At 41.9% G+C, this 19,933-nt stretch overlaps 1 protein-coding gene across 1 annotated transcript in view; it reads left to right on the top strand.

Annotated features, from left to right (window-relative positions):
* The first annotated feature begins 6,213 nt into the window (after window positions 1–6,213).
* The window catches only part of USP3 (ubiquitin specific peptidase 3), a 186,991-nt gene continuing 173,271 nt past the window's right edge, over window positions 6,214–19,933 (top strand). Inside the window, exon 1 of the mRNA XM_069482975.1 lies at window positions 6,214–6,520. Within this exon, the coding sequence (XP_069339076.1) occupies window positions 6,430–6,520 (91 nt within the window). The 5' untranslated portion in view covers window positions 6,214–6,429. The remainder of the gene's footprint in view (window positions 6,521–19,933) is intronic.

The raw sequence follows: 19,933 nt of genomic DNA, 5'->3' as shown, positions 1-19,933 counted from the left end.
AGCCTGGGTTAGTTGCCCCTTATTTGTGGCTAAGCAACATCCTGTACTTCCCCACCCAGCACTTATCACGCTGTGTTGCAATTGCCTCTTTGCTGGTCTGTTTTTCTTATACCTTCCCTCATCCTTTTCAGGATAAAACTGTGTATTGTGCATTCTTATCTCTCAAAACCCAGTTCAATAGTGATATTTGTAGAATGAATGATCTGGCTAAGGTCCCTCTAAAAAGACAAAAACCTAACCTCTAACTTTTGTGCCAGCTGTGCTAGAATCAATGATTTCAGGCCACCGTCCCCCACCTCTCACATCAATCCTCCTATTTGCCAAGGTCTCAGGGAGACAGACATTTATTGAGGGCTTACCATATGCCAAACATGAAGCCAGGCTCTTTACATTTGATGTCATTTTCACAATTAAAAGCCTTAAGGCGCCTACTCTATACAGCACTTTGACTGAAATGCAGAGCTTCTGATGTCCAATCAGGCAACTCATGACCAAGGGGAAGTGAGTGATATCACAACGCTTTTCATCTTGATAATGGCAAAGAGATGCCAACAGAGTAGGGGACCCCATACAGCACTGAGCTCTAAGTCCCTGTATCTTCAGTGCCTGGCATGCGATAGAACAGAGAAGATATGTTGAATACATGAATGAATGCTTGAAGAGGGAACATGGAAAGGGCAGACTAGAAGCCTGGAAGGCCCATGTTTTTTTTTCTGGGCCTGGCCTAATGTATTTCTTCCATTTCTTCCTTGTGTTATTGATAACCAAAATTGGACACTGAAGTGTTTTTGTCATGGGCAGCTGTCCACAGTGCCAGCTAAGGCTGATCCTTGCGATTTCTATTCAGACTCCATTGACTAAAATAGCCACACCTAGTTACAAGGGAAGCTGAGAAATTTCTAGTTGTGAAACTAGGAGGAAATGAAAACAGATTTGGGGTAAACAGTAGCCTCTGCCACAGCACCGTCAGGTGGCCTTGCCTCTACCAGTATCACTGGATGGCCTATCACAAGATTGCCGGATGTTCACTCTGGAAAGGCCTTGGTGATCAGTTAGTTCAACCCCCTGCCGTTACAGATGGAGACCAGGGCAGACTCATTCACTGTCAAAGAGGTGTTTGATGTTAAAGCCACACTGTTTTGCTTAATTGGTCAGTGCTTTATCTGCAAAGTGGGTCTTTAAACAAGAGAACCCTCCATCTCCTTAATAAAAGGAGAGTTCAGCTGAGAAAACAGTGAAAAGCAATACAAATTAAGGTGTTAATGACATAATAATCATCACAATGGCACTGAATTAGAATGATTCTTTAGTTGTTCCAGAGGCTCTTCTGTGTCTTGTGGTCCCTAAGAGTCTCCATTTTAGCTTCCCCTACATAGTACTGCAAAATCATGTACATGACCATGTGTATGAGGGGTGAAACTTTACCTCGTTTGATAAAAGACCAATTACTAATTGTGTAAGTTTGTGCAACTATTTAACCTTCTTTGAGTTTTTGTTCTCTCATCAGTAAAATGGAGACGATAATATCTACCTCCCGGGTCTACTGTGGGGATGAAAGAAGAAATGAAAACCTCTTGACACAGTGTCTGGTACCTAGTTGGGACCCCAAAAATGTAAGTTTCTGTTCTTAAATAGTTGGGGTCCTTTCTCTGAATATCTAGGGGACCATTTCATGTAGTTATTGATGCAATCACTTTAAAAAGGGGCACTTCCAACAACATTCAGTCAACAGATATCATTTAAAAATATCTGCTATCGCCAAACTAGGTGCTGAGAATGCACAGATGAAAAGAAAAACACCTATTCCTACGGGAGACTGAAATGTGAATAGAAAATAACAGCACCACATGACAAGCTGCAGGGACAGAATGGGTGGTGGCGGCAGTGGGGGAGGAGTTAGAAGCCTGCATGGGCGAGGGATGGAGGGCTTTCCTGGGGAGGCTGTAAGGCTTCCTGGGGAAGGAGTAGGAGCTGGTCAGGTAAAAAAAGGGAGGAGAGGGCAGGAAACAGGTGTGAGGAAGCACATTTTCTATAATGAGTGGGCTATTTAAGGTACTGCTGAAACAGTTAAAAAAAAGTTTTAGCAAAAGGGAGGGGCCTGGTGCCTGAAACAGCAGTGGGTTTGGGACTTTATCCTACCAGAGCCGGGCAGGGAGAATTTTGAGCAGGGAGATGATGTGAAAAGGACGAATGGAAAGAAGTGGGGAGAATGACACTGCCAGGATTCCTGAGTGGGGAAGTGAGGGCTGGCTGGCTGGAGCCCACGCCCACCCCCCTTCATTTATTTAGTCATTCAACAAATAGTTACTGAGGGCCTGCCATGTACCAGGCTGTATTCCAGGAGCTGGAAATCGGGCAACCAACGGGAATGGCAAGGTCTCTGTTCTCATGGAGACTGACAATAGATAAACAAGTAAACAAGCAAGGACACAGACAGGTGCTGCTAGGAAAATTAAACCAGGCAATGGAGGAGTCCCTGAGCGGCTGCTCCCCGCTCCCCCACCCCAATCTCCCCAGCCCCAACACTTCTGAATACTTACCAAGCCTCCTCTTGATCTGACTTTGGATTCCCGAGGAGGCTTTGCTCCTAGAAAAATCTCTACGGTAAATAATTAAACCAGCTTTCTTGGTGTTTGCAGTGAGCCTCTCACCTGAGTGAGGAGAGTCAGAGCTAGTTTTCCCCAGGGCCTGGTCAGCCTTGTAATTCTTGGTTAAGGACCACAGATTCTGCCAGAAGTCACAAGTCTAAGGTTTTAGGAAGGTCCCAGCAAGCCTGAGACCTTCCCTGACATGATTCCCCTGCAATGTGTGCGCTCCCCTTCCCCACGCTCCCCCTCAACCAAGATATATACAGTCTATCCTTTAGGAGAGAAATGTTTGATAGTACGGTTGAAATTGTGCATTCCTCTCCTCTGAGAAATGCAAACTTTAAAAACAGGCCCGCTGCTTCTGGCAGGTTTTACCTCGGACACCCCCACCTCCCGACCCGGATTTCCAGGGGACTGGGTGGGGATCCCGGCGGCCGGGCACTTAAGAGCGCAGGAGTTGGAGGCTCGCTCCTCACCATCAGGGCGCACTGGTGTGTAAGTCAGAGCTCCTCAGTGCCAAAGGGACGCCGGCCAAGAACAGAAAACCTTGTATTAAATGCAGCTGAAGAAACAAGCGACTGAAAAGGCAGATTTCCCAGTGTGCCCCATGGTCTTCCCCCATTTGACACATTTACTCACTGTGCGTTTCCCCCCCCCCCCCCAGTTTTTTCTTATTATGAAAACTTTCAAAGACACAGGAAAGCTTGCTGGTGAGGGAAACCTAGCAAAAACCCCAGGAGGGCCTTTTTGATTTTGTCCAGCTTCTCTGGAATGCCTGATACAGTCTGTCCTCTGGGAACTATCACATCAGGGATGATTAAAGAGGGGCCCCTGCTCTGGGGTTTTGTTTTAATTTTACACCTTACAAGGTACTTTCACATTCCTGATCCTGTTAAAATAAAGTCAGAACTCAAAGGAAATTTAGAGATCATCTCCAGGGGGACAGATGCTTGGCATATATTGTGCCACTTCTTGAGCTCCTGGCCAGGGTAGACACTGCTAACCCATCACTTGCTCACTCATTCATTTATCAAACGCTTATTTATTGGATACCCTCCATGTTCTATATATTATGTTAGAAATATAAAGCAGGAAACCAGACAGACTTGTTTGCTACCCTTATGGACCTCCAAGGGGAAGAGACATTAAACAAACAATTACATGTATGAAGTGTGTTTTAAAAAGGCAGATGTGGGCGCAGACAAGAGCATCACACACTGGGAGGTAACCTGGGGGTGGAATAGGGTCAGGAAAGCCTTCCAGAGGAAGCGAAGTTTAAGCTGAAATCTAGGGGGATTAGTTAACTGAGTCTCTGAGAAGGTGAAAAAAGAAACTTTATATAGTAATACGAAAGGTGGCATGAGTCAGGTCATGCTTCGTGCTAAATGAGGGGCAGTGGATACTAAGAGGGAGTAGGTGTCCAGAGGAGAACCAAGAAGTCTGGTTGAGCCAACCTTAAACACAAAATAGGCTGAGGGAGGAGATGGGTGGAAGAGCTTGAGCAAAGGTCAGATATTATTGTTTTGTTTTGTTTGTTTTTTGAGACAGAGTCTTGTTCCTCTGTCACTTGGCTAGAGTACAGTGGCATCATCATAGCTCATCATAGCTCACTGTAATCGCAAACTCCTGGGCTCAAGCGATCCTCCTACCTCAGCCATAGCTGGGACTACAGGTTTGCACCACACCATGCCTGGCTAATTTTTCTATTTTTTTGTAGAGATGGGGTCTTGCTACGTTGCTCAGGCTGGTCTCCAACTCCTGGTCTCAAGCAATCCTCCCACCACGGCCTCCCTAGGATTACAGGCATGAGCCACCCCACCTGGCCCAGATATTATTTATCCTCTTCCCTCTTCCCAGGGAAGCAGCCTTCACCTGCTATCAATTTTTTTTAAAAGCTATAATTTATTGGCTACCTCGTAAGGTGGTGGCAATCCTCATGAGTTCTCGCATCTTCCTTGCAAGATAAGCATTATATTTTCCAAGTTTCACAGATGAAGAAAAAGGCTTGGAAGGACTAGAGACACTTGCTAAGGATGGCTATTGAGTAGGAGGCAGAGCTAAGATTGGAAGGCATGCTCGCCTGACTTCCTAGGCAGCTGCACTTGCCATAACTCCTCACTGCCATAAAATCCCAGGACTGAGGCTTGCTCTAACAGCAATCAAATAAACTTGGAAAGACACAGAAGATCTTTGCCTGAGGAATCCAAAATACTACTGGGGGAAAGGGTGGGCAGAGATGCCCCGGGTGGGCGGACACCATCAGGCAGAGGACTGCGGGGAAAGAACCGACTTGCGGTGCTGGGAGGAGTGAGAAGCGACCAAGGGGTGTCCCTGGGCTACTCTAGGACTGCACTATGGGAGGTGCCCTGCTCTAACCACTGCCCAGCCCGGTTAATCATTTCCTGACCTTCCTTCCTCCTCTGGCCCTGCCTGCAGGATTGCCACATCAGTCTTCCCCCTCCCCCTGCTCCTGGGCCCGCAGCTCCTTCGCCGGGTTTTACAAGGAGCCCCAACTTTGAGGCAGCATTTGTAATATCCCAGCACGTCTTGGAGGCCGTGCCCCAGTGAGATCGCAGGCTCGCTCGGGTGTAAGCCGGCCCTAGCCGCCCCCAGAGGTTTGCTCTCTCCCTCAACTTTTCTAGAAAGAGGTCAGAGAGGCAGAGATCCAATCTCCGCACGGATTAGCAAATTACAGACTTGGTTTCCCCCCGCGGTAAAAAGAGGACGGTAACCGCACCTGGTAGGGTGTTGTGAGGCTTAAATGAGGTATTGTATGTAAGTAAAGTGCTTGGGCGGGAGACAATTGTGGGTGTCTAACAAATGTTAGATCCTTTCCCTTTTTTTCTTCTTTTTTTAAATCACCCTGTAACGGCGGGGGCTGGGAGGAGGGCCTTGCTCACCAAGTACAGGTTACGTTTATTTCACATAAATTTCCAGCGGTGGGTGAGGCATGAAAGTCCGACGATGTGCTCGAGGTAACGCAGATGGTGAGTCACAGCCGCAGGGTTTGAACCCAGATTCTAGGGCGCCCCTGCGGGGCCGGCCACGCAACATCCAGGTGGCTAAGGCCACGTGTTCCAAACTTAAAGCAGGCCCCGGAGAGCACCTGCTGCAAGGACCAGAACATGAAGTCAGGTCTGCCCTGGGACCCACGCAACCTGCTGGGCCCCCGGAGCCAGGCCCTTAACCTCTGCGACCTTGTGTCTTCCTGTGTAAAATGGGGGCTATAGGGCGTGTCTGCTCGAGCGTTTTTTACTTTCTTCTTCACACTTTGCCAGATTTGCTACCACGTAGCCGCGCCGTAGTGAGACCTCCACACCCCACGCAGGATCTGCCTCCTCCGCCCGACCGCAGTAAACGCAGCGGCCGGGCCCGGGTGCCCCGGCTTGGCGCCCCACCCCTCCCGGGGCTGGGGGAAGCCGCGGCCGCCGGGGTAGTGAAGTTGGGAAAGTCACTTCGGAGCGCAGCCTGACTCTGCGCCACCAGCTGGTGCGCGCCGGGACCCACCCTGCGGGAGGGGACGGGGGCGGGACCGGGGGCGGGGCCTGCCCGGGGGCGGGGCGGGGCCGGCCTGGGAAGGCGGAAGCCTCTAGTCTAGGGGTGGCTGTAGAACCCGGATCTCGGAGTTCCACGTTCTCGGGAGCTGGGAGCCGAGAGACGGCGGGCGGGAAAACCCGGCGCCCGGAAGCCCTTGCTTTCTTTGACGCAAGGGCTCGGGACGCAGCCGCCGTCGGCCGAGCGCCCGGCGAGGAGCGACCCCAGACGGAGCCTCCGGAGTTCCTCCGCCCCCACTTCGCCCGGTCCCGGAGCCTCGGTCCTCGCCGCCGCCCTCCTCGTGGCCATGGAGTGTCCACACCTGAGCTCCAGCGTCTGCATCGCTCCGGACTCAGCCAAGTTCCCCAACGGCTCCCCGTCGTCCTGGTGCTGCAGCGGTGAGTGCAGCCCCAGGCCGGCCCGGCAGCGCACCCGAGGCCCCGGCTCTGCCGGGCCTGCCGTCTAGGGGCCGCGGGCGGCCGGCGCGCGGACTCCCGGAGGGGTGAGGGCGAGCCGGGCCCGGCGGGCTGGGGAGGGCTACGCAGTGAAGCCGGACGCGGGTAGGAGCGGCGGCGGCTCCTTTGTTTCCTGCGGCCCGACGGCCCGGCCGGCGAAAGAGAGGCCCGTGAGAGGCGGGAGTCCGCGGAGGCCTCGAGCGTATGGGGGCAGCGGCGGGCGGGGACCCTGGCCCGCGGCTCGCGCCCCTTGCCCCGCCCTGCCGTGGCTGGGGGCTGAGCTCGCCCGCGGCGCGGGGTCGGCCCCCGTGGGGCGGCCGCACGTGTGGCGGGGCCCCAGTTGCGTTCCTTCGCGGACCGGACAGGAAAAGCGCCGCTCTCCGGGCGCAGCTTTGTCTGGGCTGCCGGTCGCGCGGGGTCCCTCTCCACCCCGGCCCCGCTTCATTTCCCTTCCCGGCAGGCTCGGGCATCCCGAAACCCCGCGAGGCGCTCGGAAGCTTGGCGGCGGCGGTCGGAGTCTTTCTTCGGCCAGGGAGGGTGAAGTTTGAAAACAGGCTGCAGGCGAATAAGCTCGGAGTCTGAGCCAACAGCTGCTTTGGAGGGGCAGTTCGAGTTTGCTTTTCACAGCTTTTCGGTAGTCTGAAATTGCGTTGGGATTCCCGCATTCATGTGCTGTAAAACAGTTACTACGTTTGTGTAATGCTTTTGAGTAGCTTGAGCATTTTAAGTCCTCCTGCCGGCCCCCTTGGAAGCCTCAGTGCCCTCTCATTGTCTGCTCTGGCGACTTCTTAGGATCGCACCGGCCACACTGCTTTGATTACTTCCTGGTAGGGCCGTGGTGCCGCCGCTAGTGTCTTTGTTTATTAGCTTTGAGGTGATCACTGGTAGCTTGGGTTGTAGTGTAAAATTTGAATTGTGCACTTCAAAAATCTTGAGCTCATTTGAAGAAATATAGAAAAACAGCAGTGGTACGATTTAGTTGTGACATTTCTCATTGCGGGCCGGAGCTGGGAAGATAGTTTAGAGAATGCCTTAATACTTTTGACAGGTTACTTCTTAAATGCTGATTATGTCCTTGGAAAAAAATATACCTAGCGCCACAAAGAAATCGCTACTCTGGGATAAGGAATAGAAATAACCGGTTTCTTGGAGCTCTCAAATATTTGATGCTGTACTTGCCTGTGTAAAGTCAGATATCTTTTTCTGTATGAAATCTTTAAAAATTAAGCAGTTCACAGGTTTCACAGTGCAGTATTGTAATTCTTTTGTGAGGATTACAGAAACTTGTATAAATTAGCTCTTGCCTGTGAATTGTCTTTTAACAATGCGTGTTGAGCGTGGGGCAACAAATAAGGTGTATTGCACCGCCTTACAAATTGGTTGGTGGTACATGGTTGGTGGTACATTAGCTATAACTGTAGCTGTAGCTGTGGTGCTATAACTGTAATTTTTTTTCCAAAAGAAATTTGAAAAAAAATTATACACTAGGGAAAGCCTACCTCAGGAGGAATGGTGAAATTATTCTTGCTCATCTGTAGGAAACTACAGGCATAAAAAATGGACTGTCGGCACATTTCTGGCTTTTTTCTAAGGTAAAAACACATCAAACTTAAAAATGGCTTCCCTGGGCACATGTATCTGAAAAAAGAAAAGAAATATGCAAGTGGAAGATATTCTGTTGTGTCTTGCCTCCATCAGTCAAGGAGTCTACTTGACTATAAAAAAGAGATGGAGAAAATTGAGCATCTCTTGAGGAACTTAAGTTAAAATGGAACATAACAGAAACTCGTGCTGATAGCAAGAACAATAATACCTTTAGCCATAAGGGAGAGGTGATTTCTGTCCAAGGTATAGGACGGCATCTTTGTATCTTGCAACAGTTTGCCTGACATTGCTTTGCAAGGGTGGTTCTAGTCACTTGCTTGGATTTGTGGAACCAATAAACTAGTTTTGCAACTTTGTGTGGGTTTTTTTCTTCTGCCCACACTCTGAGATGAACCCATATTATGTGGACTTCCCATTTTAACCTGTTGGCATCCATTTGTTGATATAATCTAGTGTTACTCTATTAAGCTTGATCTTGTTCTTGCCTGCCTGTTATTTCAGCAATTAAATGATTAGTAAATCTGTGAGTTATTAACTAATTTATCATCTTGGAGTATTGTGTATTGTGGTGTTTTTTTCCTCCAATACTCTTGAATTTTATTTTATTTTAATTTTTTGGTGGGGGACCAAAAGGGTAACCTAATGTATTGAATAATGCTGTGACTGGGTATCAAGTCTGATTATGTTCTTATTAAGGAGGGGAAAATCCCTGTTTTGGCACTGGGACAATAAAAGTAATGCCGTTTCCTTATTTTCTTTGGGAGCTTACAGTTACACCACAGTGAGACAGCCAAGTGAATTGCAAAAGACCAACATCCTAGGCTCTACTAGCTAGCAATACCTACTTGGACAAGTAGTTCTATTTTCTTTGAGTATCAGTTTCATTATGTCATCTAAAAAAAAAAAGGGGGTAATGCTTGGCATTTCACAGGTTGCTTTTAGGATGAACAAGGTAATTTTTTTGTGAAAAGTTTGAGAAACTCATGCATTATTCAAGTAATAGGTGGTATTACAGGTCAGGGCATCTTTATAAAGAGGACTGAATAATTAAATATCTAAAGCCCATTAAATGGGGCCTAGAACAGCCTGCCTTTATGCTGCACTATGCTTTACAAGGAGATACAGAACTCAGCAAGATTAGAAGGGGTAAGAAGTAACTGTACTTCAGAATTAACTTGAGCTTCTTATCCATGGCAGGCACTGTGTGTTAGGTTATATAATTGTGTACTACAGTGGTTCTTACACTTTTTGTACTTAGGACTCCTTTATATTCTAAAAAATTATTGAGAACCCAAAGTGCCTCCAGGACCACACTTTGAGAACCCACTGGTGTACAAGTACAGTAACTGTTAAGGACACCTGTTTTTACCAGAATAGCTTTTAAAAATTAGAGAAATCCTTAAGGCTTTAAGGCTAGCAACATTTATGTTTTTGTAGAGACTTGAAGCTTTTGAAATATATTAGCTGGGAAACAGATCACAGGGTTTAGTAGTCACTTGCTCTCAAAAAAGTTACAATCTAATCTAGTTGAGGGGAGAGACAGGAAGCTAACCGGTTAGAAGATAAATCCATGTTGTGGTTTAAGGTAAATGTTGAAAATAGCAATCTCCTAATAAAGTAACAGATGATTTTTGTCTAACTGTTGCTAAAGGCAATTCTAGTTTTAAATGAAAAAAGTTTTAAATAAAAACTAGGGCATTCTCTCAAGCTTTTTGTTATGTGCACATACCAGATGTTATTTTCAGAAGCTGGAGGCTTGGACATTCCTTATTTTTGTGGGTAAAACAGTTTAACCAGTGGCAAAATACAGGGAAAAACACCAATTGTTTAAAAAGCCCCGAACACAACTGTTTTAATAACTAAGGAAAGCCAAAGACTTCAGAGGTTTGGGTTAAATAGCAAGTTAAATTGGAGATATTTTAATAGCATAGACGTGAAAATTTTCCCGATTAGTCTTCAAAGAGTTCAGAGTGCCTCTTTAAGTTTTCAATACACACTTGTTCTCATATTACTCTACCCAGAAAAGTAAGTGTAGATCAAGTAAATATTCTCCAATTTTGGGTGGATATTGGAAATAAGCCCTTTTTTAAAAGGTTCATTCAGTAGGATGAGGTGTTGATTATTGGTTCTTTGTCAGCTATAATCAGTGTATAATGGACTGATCATCTTGTGATAACGGTAAGAAATCATCCTGATGGAATGATGGGTTATTTTGTATCATATTTCTTGCACGACCTGCATTTACAGAAGACTCTTGTTTAGTTGTAGCTGTAATGGTCTTTATGTTGAAAATAAATGCACAGTAAGTGAGCTTCCCCCCCCAGAATGCTTTCACCAGCCCTCATTCCCAGTATTTTAGTCAGTAAACCTAACTTTGTCTGGATTGTGAGCAAGTAACCATCTGCATTGTTGTTACCACAATGAATTTGTGTTGTTTTGATATTCTGTGTTTATATACGGCAGGTGGACAATTTAGTTGTAACTGTGGATGGGACAGTTAAAAAATTAGTGGACAGGTGATTTTTCTTTTCACATTAATTCTGAAGGTTAGTATTTGAGTTTTATATACCTTTCTGAAGAATTTGAACTTTTTGGATAATATTTGTAAAACTTAAGTCAAATGTAGTTGTCTTTCTGGCAATGTTCCTCTGTCATCCCATTCCCCAGAACCTTAAAGCAGCCTCAGCCTGTTTCCAAAGTTGCTAATATTAATAGTTGGTAGTGGGTGTGAAAGACCTGAAATTTAGAATGTGTTTGAACAGGCCGCAGTCTAGAGATAGAGCCTAATGTTTTCCTGTTGTGAAGAGGTTTTGACACACTGATTAGAGATTATTTCCCAAATAGTATACTTAGTAGTGTATGAAGAACATCCCTTATTGCCTAAAGCAGAAGAGAGGATGCCTTTGAGGGGGGAGAAATCAAACTCTTTGGTTTGGTTTCCTTTTATTTGTCCTCAAAATAATTCCTTCTCATCATTCTTTGCTTTTACACCTTTAGCTTGTATGACATACTACTTTTTCCTATTGATATTTATGTAATTTCCTTCTCTACTGGAATATAAAAGATTGATTTTGGATCCTTCAAACTAGATTTAGAAATACGTATGTTTTCATAGTGTTTGCAGCTCAGTAAGCAGACCAGTGAGTAATTTAGTTTGTAGCTCAATGAGTAAATTTATAATAAATTCCTGTTTTAAAATTTAATTGAGTCCCTCTTCCATCAGGGAATCATTTGCATGTACATTTCCCCCAGCCAAACCTGCTTTGTTTTTTCTTTTTTAGCTTTTCCCCCTTTCTTGAGCCTGTTTTATATAATTTTTTCCTTCTTTGAAAACAAATGTTAGTCTCCTTTGATTAAGCTGCAGTTTCTAACCTACCTACATACAGATTTTGTGTTCATCCGAGGCTTTGGAATAGATTTAGTAGGTAGCTAATCAGTATTTGAAGTGGAAAACGTAAGCTGTTAATATATTTTAGTGTTTTCTCTTTATTCATAGCATCTTTAGACAGAAGAGCGACTGCATTCTAGGTGTTTTAATAGAGCTTTCCTGGACAGATGGCTTAGAAGGAAGTACTTTGATAGGTTCTCAGTAGGGGCTAGTATTTTTTGGAGTGTGTATTTGTGATGAAGTTTACCTTGATTGACAGTTTAGAATCCTGAGAATAGCATTAACAACAGTAACAGCTTGTTCATCTTACCTAGAATTGTCTTGTGCCAAGACCTCTCAAGATGCTCTGAGATTTCTGTGTAATAGTCTGTTTTGAGAATGTAGGTAAGCCTAGATAGCTTTAAAACTGAAATGAGATTCACCTAAAAATTGTTCTTTGCAATGTATCTTGAAATCTTATGGGGTTATTGAATGAACTTTGGCTTAGAAACTTGTAGAGATCATCTTTTTAACTGCTGTAAGTCTACAGATGTTATTATCTATAGTAATTCCAGATGTTTTTCTCATCTATTAGTTTTACTGAGTAGGAGGAGAACTGAGAACAACATAAAGTCACTTCAAAGCAGTTTGTTAGCATTTAATCCTGACTAATTTAATTAACTACCCATCCTTGTAGATTTTCCTGTTTATTATAGATTATGAAACTGAGACAAAGGTTAAGAGTTGCTTAAGATGCTTGGAGGTATTAAAGGTAGCCCAAAGCTTAAACTCAAATATCATTCAGACGTTTAACTTGCCTTTTTATTAATAAAAGCAGGATCTTTATTTTGTCATCCAGTAACTTAATGCTTGATAATTTAAAGGATTTAAAGTGCTTGGAAATATACTGGAAATAATTCCTTTGAAGATTTTTGATATGTAAGTACATTTTAAATTCTGCATCTTGAAAATTGCTCATTTTAAAATTCAGTATTTGGTTACTCCCCTGACCCAATTTATTGATTAAAGTGCTGGCAGGTTGGAACAAGGAATTGGTAATATAATTGGAAGAAAACAACTGTTCTGAATGTCAAATTTGTCATACTCATCTAATTTTTCTGCAGGCTGAAATTCACATTACTTTAGTTCAGACATAATAAACCAGCCTCCTCAGTATAGCTATGGATAAAATGCAGTAAACTTTTGGTTATTTTAAAAATGTGTTTTAGTTGTTGAAGCCCCCCCCCCTTATTTTTTATTTTATTTCTGGCAGAGGAGATTCATCTTGGAGGTGGTTTGTTGTGGAATGGAGGAGGGAGAGAATTCCTAAGGTATGAAATTTTGCTTTTGCCTCTGGTAGCTCAGAGGTTATTTGAAATCTTTGCTTTTAGGCAGCATACTTTGTTCATTGCATTTAGTTATATTCTAAGATTTTCCAGTTGTATTTCCTGTAAAAGTTAATTATAGTCTTTATAGACTACTACAATAACTGCAGAGCTTAAAACAGATTTCTCCCTCTTAAGGTACAATGAAAAGTATATATGTATGCTATTTACACATGTATGAAATCCAGATGAGTTTAGGAAGAAGTTTCAGATTTTGAGAACTGCTGTTGAGATTAAACTTGGGCATTGAAAAATGAAGTTTATAGTTGCCTTGTTTGTGTTAGGTGTTTCACAATAAATGTTACCTGCCTAATTTAATTTTGTAAGACCCTTTGAGGGGGGAATTGAGAGTTTAAGATAAAACAGTTTATGTCTTTTAAAAGATATTGTAACCGACTAGATTTTATCTGGAGACTTTGTACTCTGCTTTTAGGGTTGAGTAGTTTTCTTTCTTTCTTTCTTTTTTTTTTAATTTTAATTTTAATTTATAATATGGTATAACACCGTACGCACCTGGGCTATATTATATAGCCTATTGCTCCTAGGCTACAAACCTGTAAAGCATGTTACTGTACTGAAAACTATAGGCAGAGTTGAGTAGTTTTCTATCAGTGAGCTGTTTTCCATTCTTGAGTAGAGGTTCTGTCCTGTTATTTTTTCTTTGTTCTAGCTGGATTAGGACAGCCTGCCTTGTAGAAATTGCTTGCCTGTTTATCTTTGATGCGCCCCAAAGCTTCATTTTATGGACTGTATTTGTACTGTCTCATCACCAGGAAGAGCAGGCTGGCAATTAACTGTCATATTCCTGCAGGTTTAATTTAACTGATTATATGATAGTATACTTATTGTTTTAGTGTCTTTAAATCTTTGTCCTTACTGACCAAGCCCAGGTTTTCTTTTTTAAATAATAGATTATTGTCCATTTCTTTGTCTTGAACATTTGTTACACAATACTGGGATGTTAATATTTTGATCAAAGTTTTTGAAGATAGAGTTGAAATTTCTAGGAAACAAATTTCTGTGATAGAATGTTTCCCTGGAATAATCGATAGGTAACATGTTAGAAAAATTGCTTTAGTAGGATAGACATTTTTTGAAAAGAACTATATAGTGTAGAGACCATGGGACTAACACTTATTGATTGAGCAATTCTTAATTTTAGTTTTACACAGTAAAATGTTCTTTGATTTAGGTGAAATTAACTCTTGTTTCCATGCAAATTGTTTTGGATATTAATAGTGAGATACTTTAGCATTTGCGAAATTGCTCTACAACAACTAAAGGATAAAGCTTCACCTTATGTATATGAAGTAGATACCAGAGCTCAACATTCATGCCATGAGAATTTAGTTTCATTTTACTCACTTTGAGTATTTTGTTTGCATATAGTTTTTTTAGAGCCTCATTTAAAAAATATATTTTCAATCTTTAAATACATAGTAGAGATTTTTGAGAAAAGGTAGGTCAGGTTTGAAAATTGTGTCTATTGGTTGTAAAAGAATTCCTGATTTTTGTTAAATAATTAGAATTGCTATTTTAAAAAAAAACAAACTCATGTAGTTAATGTTTCTGGAGTCTGTGGGTGCCTATTTTCTGGAATATTGAGTATTTAACCCTTTAGGCAGAGTATAAGTATATGCCCAGTTTGTATTTTTTTCTTTCTGTTTCTTCATAAATAGCCACATTGATTTTAAAAGAATAGAGAATTTCCCAGCCCACCAGTAAATAAATACAAGTGTGGTACTTCCCTCCCTTCCTCCACTTTGTGCTTTAGTGCTAACCTTTGTTACATAACCACCACCAACTAGGAAGTGAATTGTACAGTGCAGATATTAAACCTACTGTTCTCCAAGGAAAGTCTTTGATATTAGGAGGTCCCTAAACATCTTAATTCTTTTATTTACTTATGGGCACTTCCTTAAGTATAAGAATCGTTTCTTATATTGCATGCACTTGCTGATGTTTTGAAATAATAGTTGTGTGGTGTTTACGTTTATGACTTGATTGATTTCTTTTGAAGTGCCACTACTGTTTTTTTTTTTTTTGTTGTTGAGACAGAGTCTCACTTTGTTGTCCAGGCTAGAGTGAGTGCCGTGGCGTCAGCTTAGCTCACAGCAACCTCAAACTTCTGGGCTTAAGCGATCCTACTGCCTCAGCCTTCGGAGTAGCTGGGACTACAGGCATGCGCCACCATGCCCGGCTAATTTTTTCTGTATAGATTTTTAGTTGTCCATATAATGTCTTTCTATTTTTAGTAGAGACGGGGTCTCGCTCTTGCTCAGGCTGGTCTTGAACTCCTGACCTCGAGCGATCCACCCGCCTCGGCCTCCCAGAGTGCTAGGATTACAGGCGTGAGCCACCGCGCCCGGCCAGAAGTGCCACTACTGTTTAACCATTGATTTGCTTACTTGGGTTGCTGGCAAAAGCATGGGATTGCATCAGATCTTACTGTATTAAATAAATGGAAATATTGGGTGTCAGAATTTTTCTTAAGTGATTCATGGCTTTTGTTTTCATTCTCCATACAGTCAGCTTTATAGGAGATGTTATTTTCAAAACAATATAGACTTCTGGTAGTTTATAGCTATTTGTGTCTGGTCTCCCAAAGGCAAAAGTAGCCTGTTTTGACTCTGATTTAGTAATCTGTTTTGGCTCTAGTGGTTTTCATTCTTCCCCCCACTATCCTTTCCCCTCACTTGGGAACTCAGTTCCAATAGGGACACAGTTCCAATATTTAAGCTGAGGACAGAGTAGCATAATAGAATAATTAGGTGTTTTTCACCAAACTGGATCTGAAGAAGTCTGAGTTTGTGACAGGAGTAATAACAAATTTGTTTAGTGCATTACAGGTTTTGAGAAAATGTTGTTTCACACACATTGTTTCTATATGTTTCCATTTGATGTTGAAAACGTCAGAAATCCATTTAAAAATACAGTGCTTGAGCCAGTGGGGGGGGGGGGGGACCAGCCTTATGGATCAGAATTTGCCTCTGTGTGGGAAGTCAGCAGGACCAGATGCCCTCTCTTCTCTGACTCTGTAGGTATCTGGATCTGTTAACATATAGATGACAAATTTTGGCCAGCTTTGGAATTACATTTACTAGCAGAGGACATATACCATTAGCTCTGCAAATTAGCCATGCAGTATAGGGAATTCTGTAGGTGCCTGGCCCCAAATGATAAACTGCTATTCTAATTTTTATGCTGTGTAATAGATTTTAGACTTTTTTTTTTAAAGATAAAAAAGTAGTTGGGGCAGTTTTATGAATTGATATGACTGTTACATCAGCTTACCTTTTAAACATTAATTCATGTTTTTAGAACAGTAATACACAGTTCTGAAATATACACAGTTAAGCCGTAGTATCAAAGGGCTTAAAATAGAATAGTCTCCCTCCTCTCCATCCTCAGTCCTGCTGCCCACAACCTCTTTAAACTCTATTTAGCTTTCTTTCATATTTACCTACATACTTCTAAGTACTACTGTTATTTTTTTTAATCACTTTCAGCCATTGTTCCTTAACATCTTGCTATGGTGAATGAAGACTTTGCACCATTGTCTCTTCTGTCCCTCTCTCTGTTCCCCAGTATAATTAGATCACATATTTTGGCTAATGTGATTAATTTTTCTTTCTTGTATTTTTCCTTGAGTTAATAATTGCCTCTTTTTAAAATTGCTTAGCTTACCTTCTACACATTCTCTCCTAAATGTACCTGTAAACTTGTTAGATGTCTATGAATATTGTTTTCCAGCCACCTCAACAGATTAGATAATCTCGTAGCACTACTCTTTTCTGAAAACCACCTTCCAGAGCCTTCTGTCCTCTGCTTCCATCTGAAGTATTTTCTAGGTCTACTGGATAGTTTTTATCCTGTGATTCCGTTTGCTGTTCTCTTAAAATGTTAGATCTCCCATTTCCTGGATCCCATGTCTTTGTTTGTTTGTTTGTTTTGAGACAGAGTCCCACTATGTTGCCTGGGCTAGAGTGCCGTCAGCTAGCTCACAGCAACCTCAAACTTCTTGGGCTCCAGCAATCCTCTTGCCTCAGCCTCCTGAGTAGCTTTGACAACAGGCATCTGCCACCACACCCAGCTAATTTTTTTTCTATTTTTAGTAGAGATTGGGTCTCTCTCTTGCCCAGGCTGGTCTCAAACTTCTGAACTCAAGTGATCCTCCCACCTTGGCCTCCCAGAGTGCTAGGATGAGAGGCATGAGCCACAGCGGCCCGGCCTCCATGTCTTCTCATTCTTAGTTTATTCCATTGTTTTGCTGGAGTACATCATCTAGCTCCCTTCTCTCTCCCTACCTTTATAGGAGGTAAATTTTTGAGACCTTGCAATTCTGACGTTTTTATTTAACCTTTATGCTTTATTGCTTGGCTGAATACAGATTATTAGTTAGAAAAGAATTTTCATTTAGAGTGATAGAGGCATTGTTCCTTTGTATTTAGGCTTCTAGTGTTGCTGTTGAGAAACTTTATGCCTTTCTGATTACTTCTTTCATATATGTCCTTTTATTTTTCCTAGAAGATTTTAGTGTATTCTTTTTATCTTTGGTGTTCTGAAATTTCAAAATATGTCTTGGAATGGGTAGTTTTTCTTTTACTGTGATGGGTACTCAAAGGACTTTTCAATCTAGAGGCTTACATCCTTAAGTTAAAAGAAAATTTTTTGTATTATAAATTTGATAGCATGTTCTTCCCCTCATGCTTACATCCCTAATTTGTTTTTTTTTTTTCTTCCTGGAACTCCTGTTAATTGGATGTTAGGTGTCCTGGGTGGAACCTTTATTTTTCGTATCTTTTTATTCCTTTGCCTTTTGGTTCTAGTTTCTAGGATATTTCCTTGATTTTTTTCTTCTACCCCTTGTACTGAATTTTGATTATCATATTTTTAATTTTCAAGGGCCCTTTCTCATTTTCTGACCATGCTTTTTTCATACGTCCTGTTGCTATTATTTTGCAGTATCTTCTCTTATCGCTCCAGCAGTTTAGAGTTTGTTTGTGTTGAAGTTTTTCTGTCCTCCCTGTATTGTTTCTCTTTTTTGTGTTCTTCTTTTCTTTTTCTTTTTAAAATGATTCTCTCAGATTGGAAGATTTCTTTAAAGATCTGTTTTATCTTTTTTCATGTAAGAGTGAGGCCCTGTCTCTACTAAAAATAGAAAAAATTAGCTGGACATGGTGGTACATGCCTGTAGTCCCATCTACTTGGGAGGCAGGAGGCAGGAGGATCGATTGAGCCCAAGAATTGAGGTTGCTGTGAGCTATGACGATGCCACTGCACTCTAGCCCAAGTGATAGAGCAAGACTGTCTCAAAATGAATGAATGAATGAATGAAATCTTTTGTCTGTTGGTTGCCTCACATGTTCTTTTTATCCTTGTGGACATCCTTATGGGTTTGTATCTGTTTTATTTCTTCATTATCATTTTAGTGAGATTTTAGGTAGAAGTAGAGAGAAGTGAGAATTGGTCTACCATGTTTAGTTTGGTGTCCATTGTAGAATGAGTATCATTTTAAATCTGGTTTTTAGGGCAAAATACTTTACCCTATCAGAAATGGATCTTCTTAGTTATTCAGAGAGTTAAATCACTAAAACTAAAATTTTGCACCAATCTATTGGAATAAAAGTTGACATTCAGATTTACCTTCTCTGATGAACAGGATATTGTTGCTATTACCAGAGTCAGCAGAGAGCGTAGATAAGCCAAGAGATGTGCCCCTTGCTTGGAAAGCCAAATCACAAGCCAGACTTTGGATGTGTGTGCTTGTGAAAGAAACAGTTGTAAGGTCATTGGGACTACTGCAATTAATATATTGTAATTTTTACTGGACTAGTTCTTCATTAATGAAGGGATTCTTTGGCTCTGTGCATTGGCAATTTTATATTTTTCCTCATGTTTTTAAAAAAGTTATGTTCTTGATTGAAAGTAAAGAATACAGATTTTTAATCTCAAAGTTTAAAAGATCTTTTGATTTTGGTATAATTTCACACTTCAAGAAACATTGCTAAGAATGTAAGAACTCCCATATAATCTTTATCTAGATTTACCAGTCTTTAACATTCTGCCTCATTTGCTTCATCAATTATAAATGTACCTTCTGTTTATGTATTTCCCCCAAGTAATTTGCAAATATAACATGACTTTATCCATAAATAGTTTTTTTCCCCCAAGAAATAGGACTTTCTTTTCAATCAGCACAGGATATTGGTCGGTCAGAATCGGGACATTTAAGCTAGGTGTGGTGGTGTGCACTTGTAGTCCCACCGACTGAGGCAGCTTGAGCTCAGGAGTTTTGAGACCAGCTTGGGCAACATAGCAAGACCCTGCCTCTTAAAAAAAGTCAGGATATCTAATACTGATACAATTATCTAATACTCATTCCATGTTCAGATTTCTTCAGTTGTCCCAATATGGGACATAAATATCCATTATTGCTGTTTCCCCTTTCTGTCTACCTACATATGTTAGATGGTATTTTACTTGTTTATTCTTTTCTTATCTTAGGATGGACTCATAGATTTTTATTTATTCTGTGATACCCTATTATCATTATTTATTTTGAGGCTCCAATTGTCTTAGATTTGGCTAGTGGGAGCCCCCTTAAGCTATAATTTTGACATGTCCCCGTTGTTCTTTGAGCCCTTTCTTACTTTTTGGCACAAGATATTCCAGGCTCATCTTGTACTCAGCTTGCCCCAGCCTTGGAATTAGCCATTTCTCTAAGTAGCCCTCATTCTTTTTGGTTGGGAATAATGTTTACAAACTAAGATCTCTCAGCAGACAAGAGCTAAGAAATACAAATAGATAAATATGTCTACATCTATTTATGTCTGTGTGTATTTGCATGTGTATAACCAGAAGTTTGTATTGATACCTACAGTTTCATTCAACACCACAGGCCTTGCCCCCTTCCATATTTGTAACACCCTTCTCTAACAGTGAGAATCTGGTTCTCATTATCTACAACATATGTACTCATTTTGTCAAGTCTGTAAT

The sequence above is a fragment of the Eulemur rufifrons genome, chromosome 2, assembly GCF_041146395.1.
Source record: "Eulemur rufifrons isolate Redbay chromosome 2, OSU_ERuf_1, whole genome shotgun sequence".
In the NCBI taxonomy this organism is placed as follows: domain Eukaryota; kingdom Metazoa; phylum Chordata; class Mammalia; order Primates; family Lemuridae; genus Eulemur; species Eulemur rufifrons.
The sequence above is the reverse complement of the archived record's forward strand: the minus strand, read 5'-3'. Positions and strand labels throughout refer to the sequence as shown.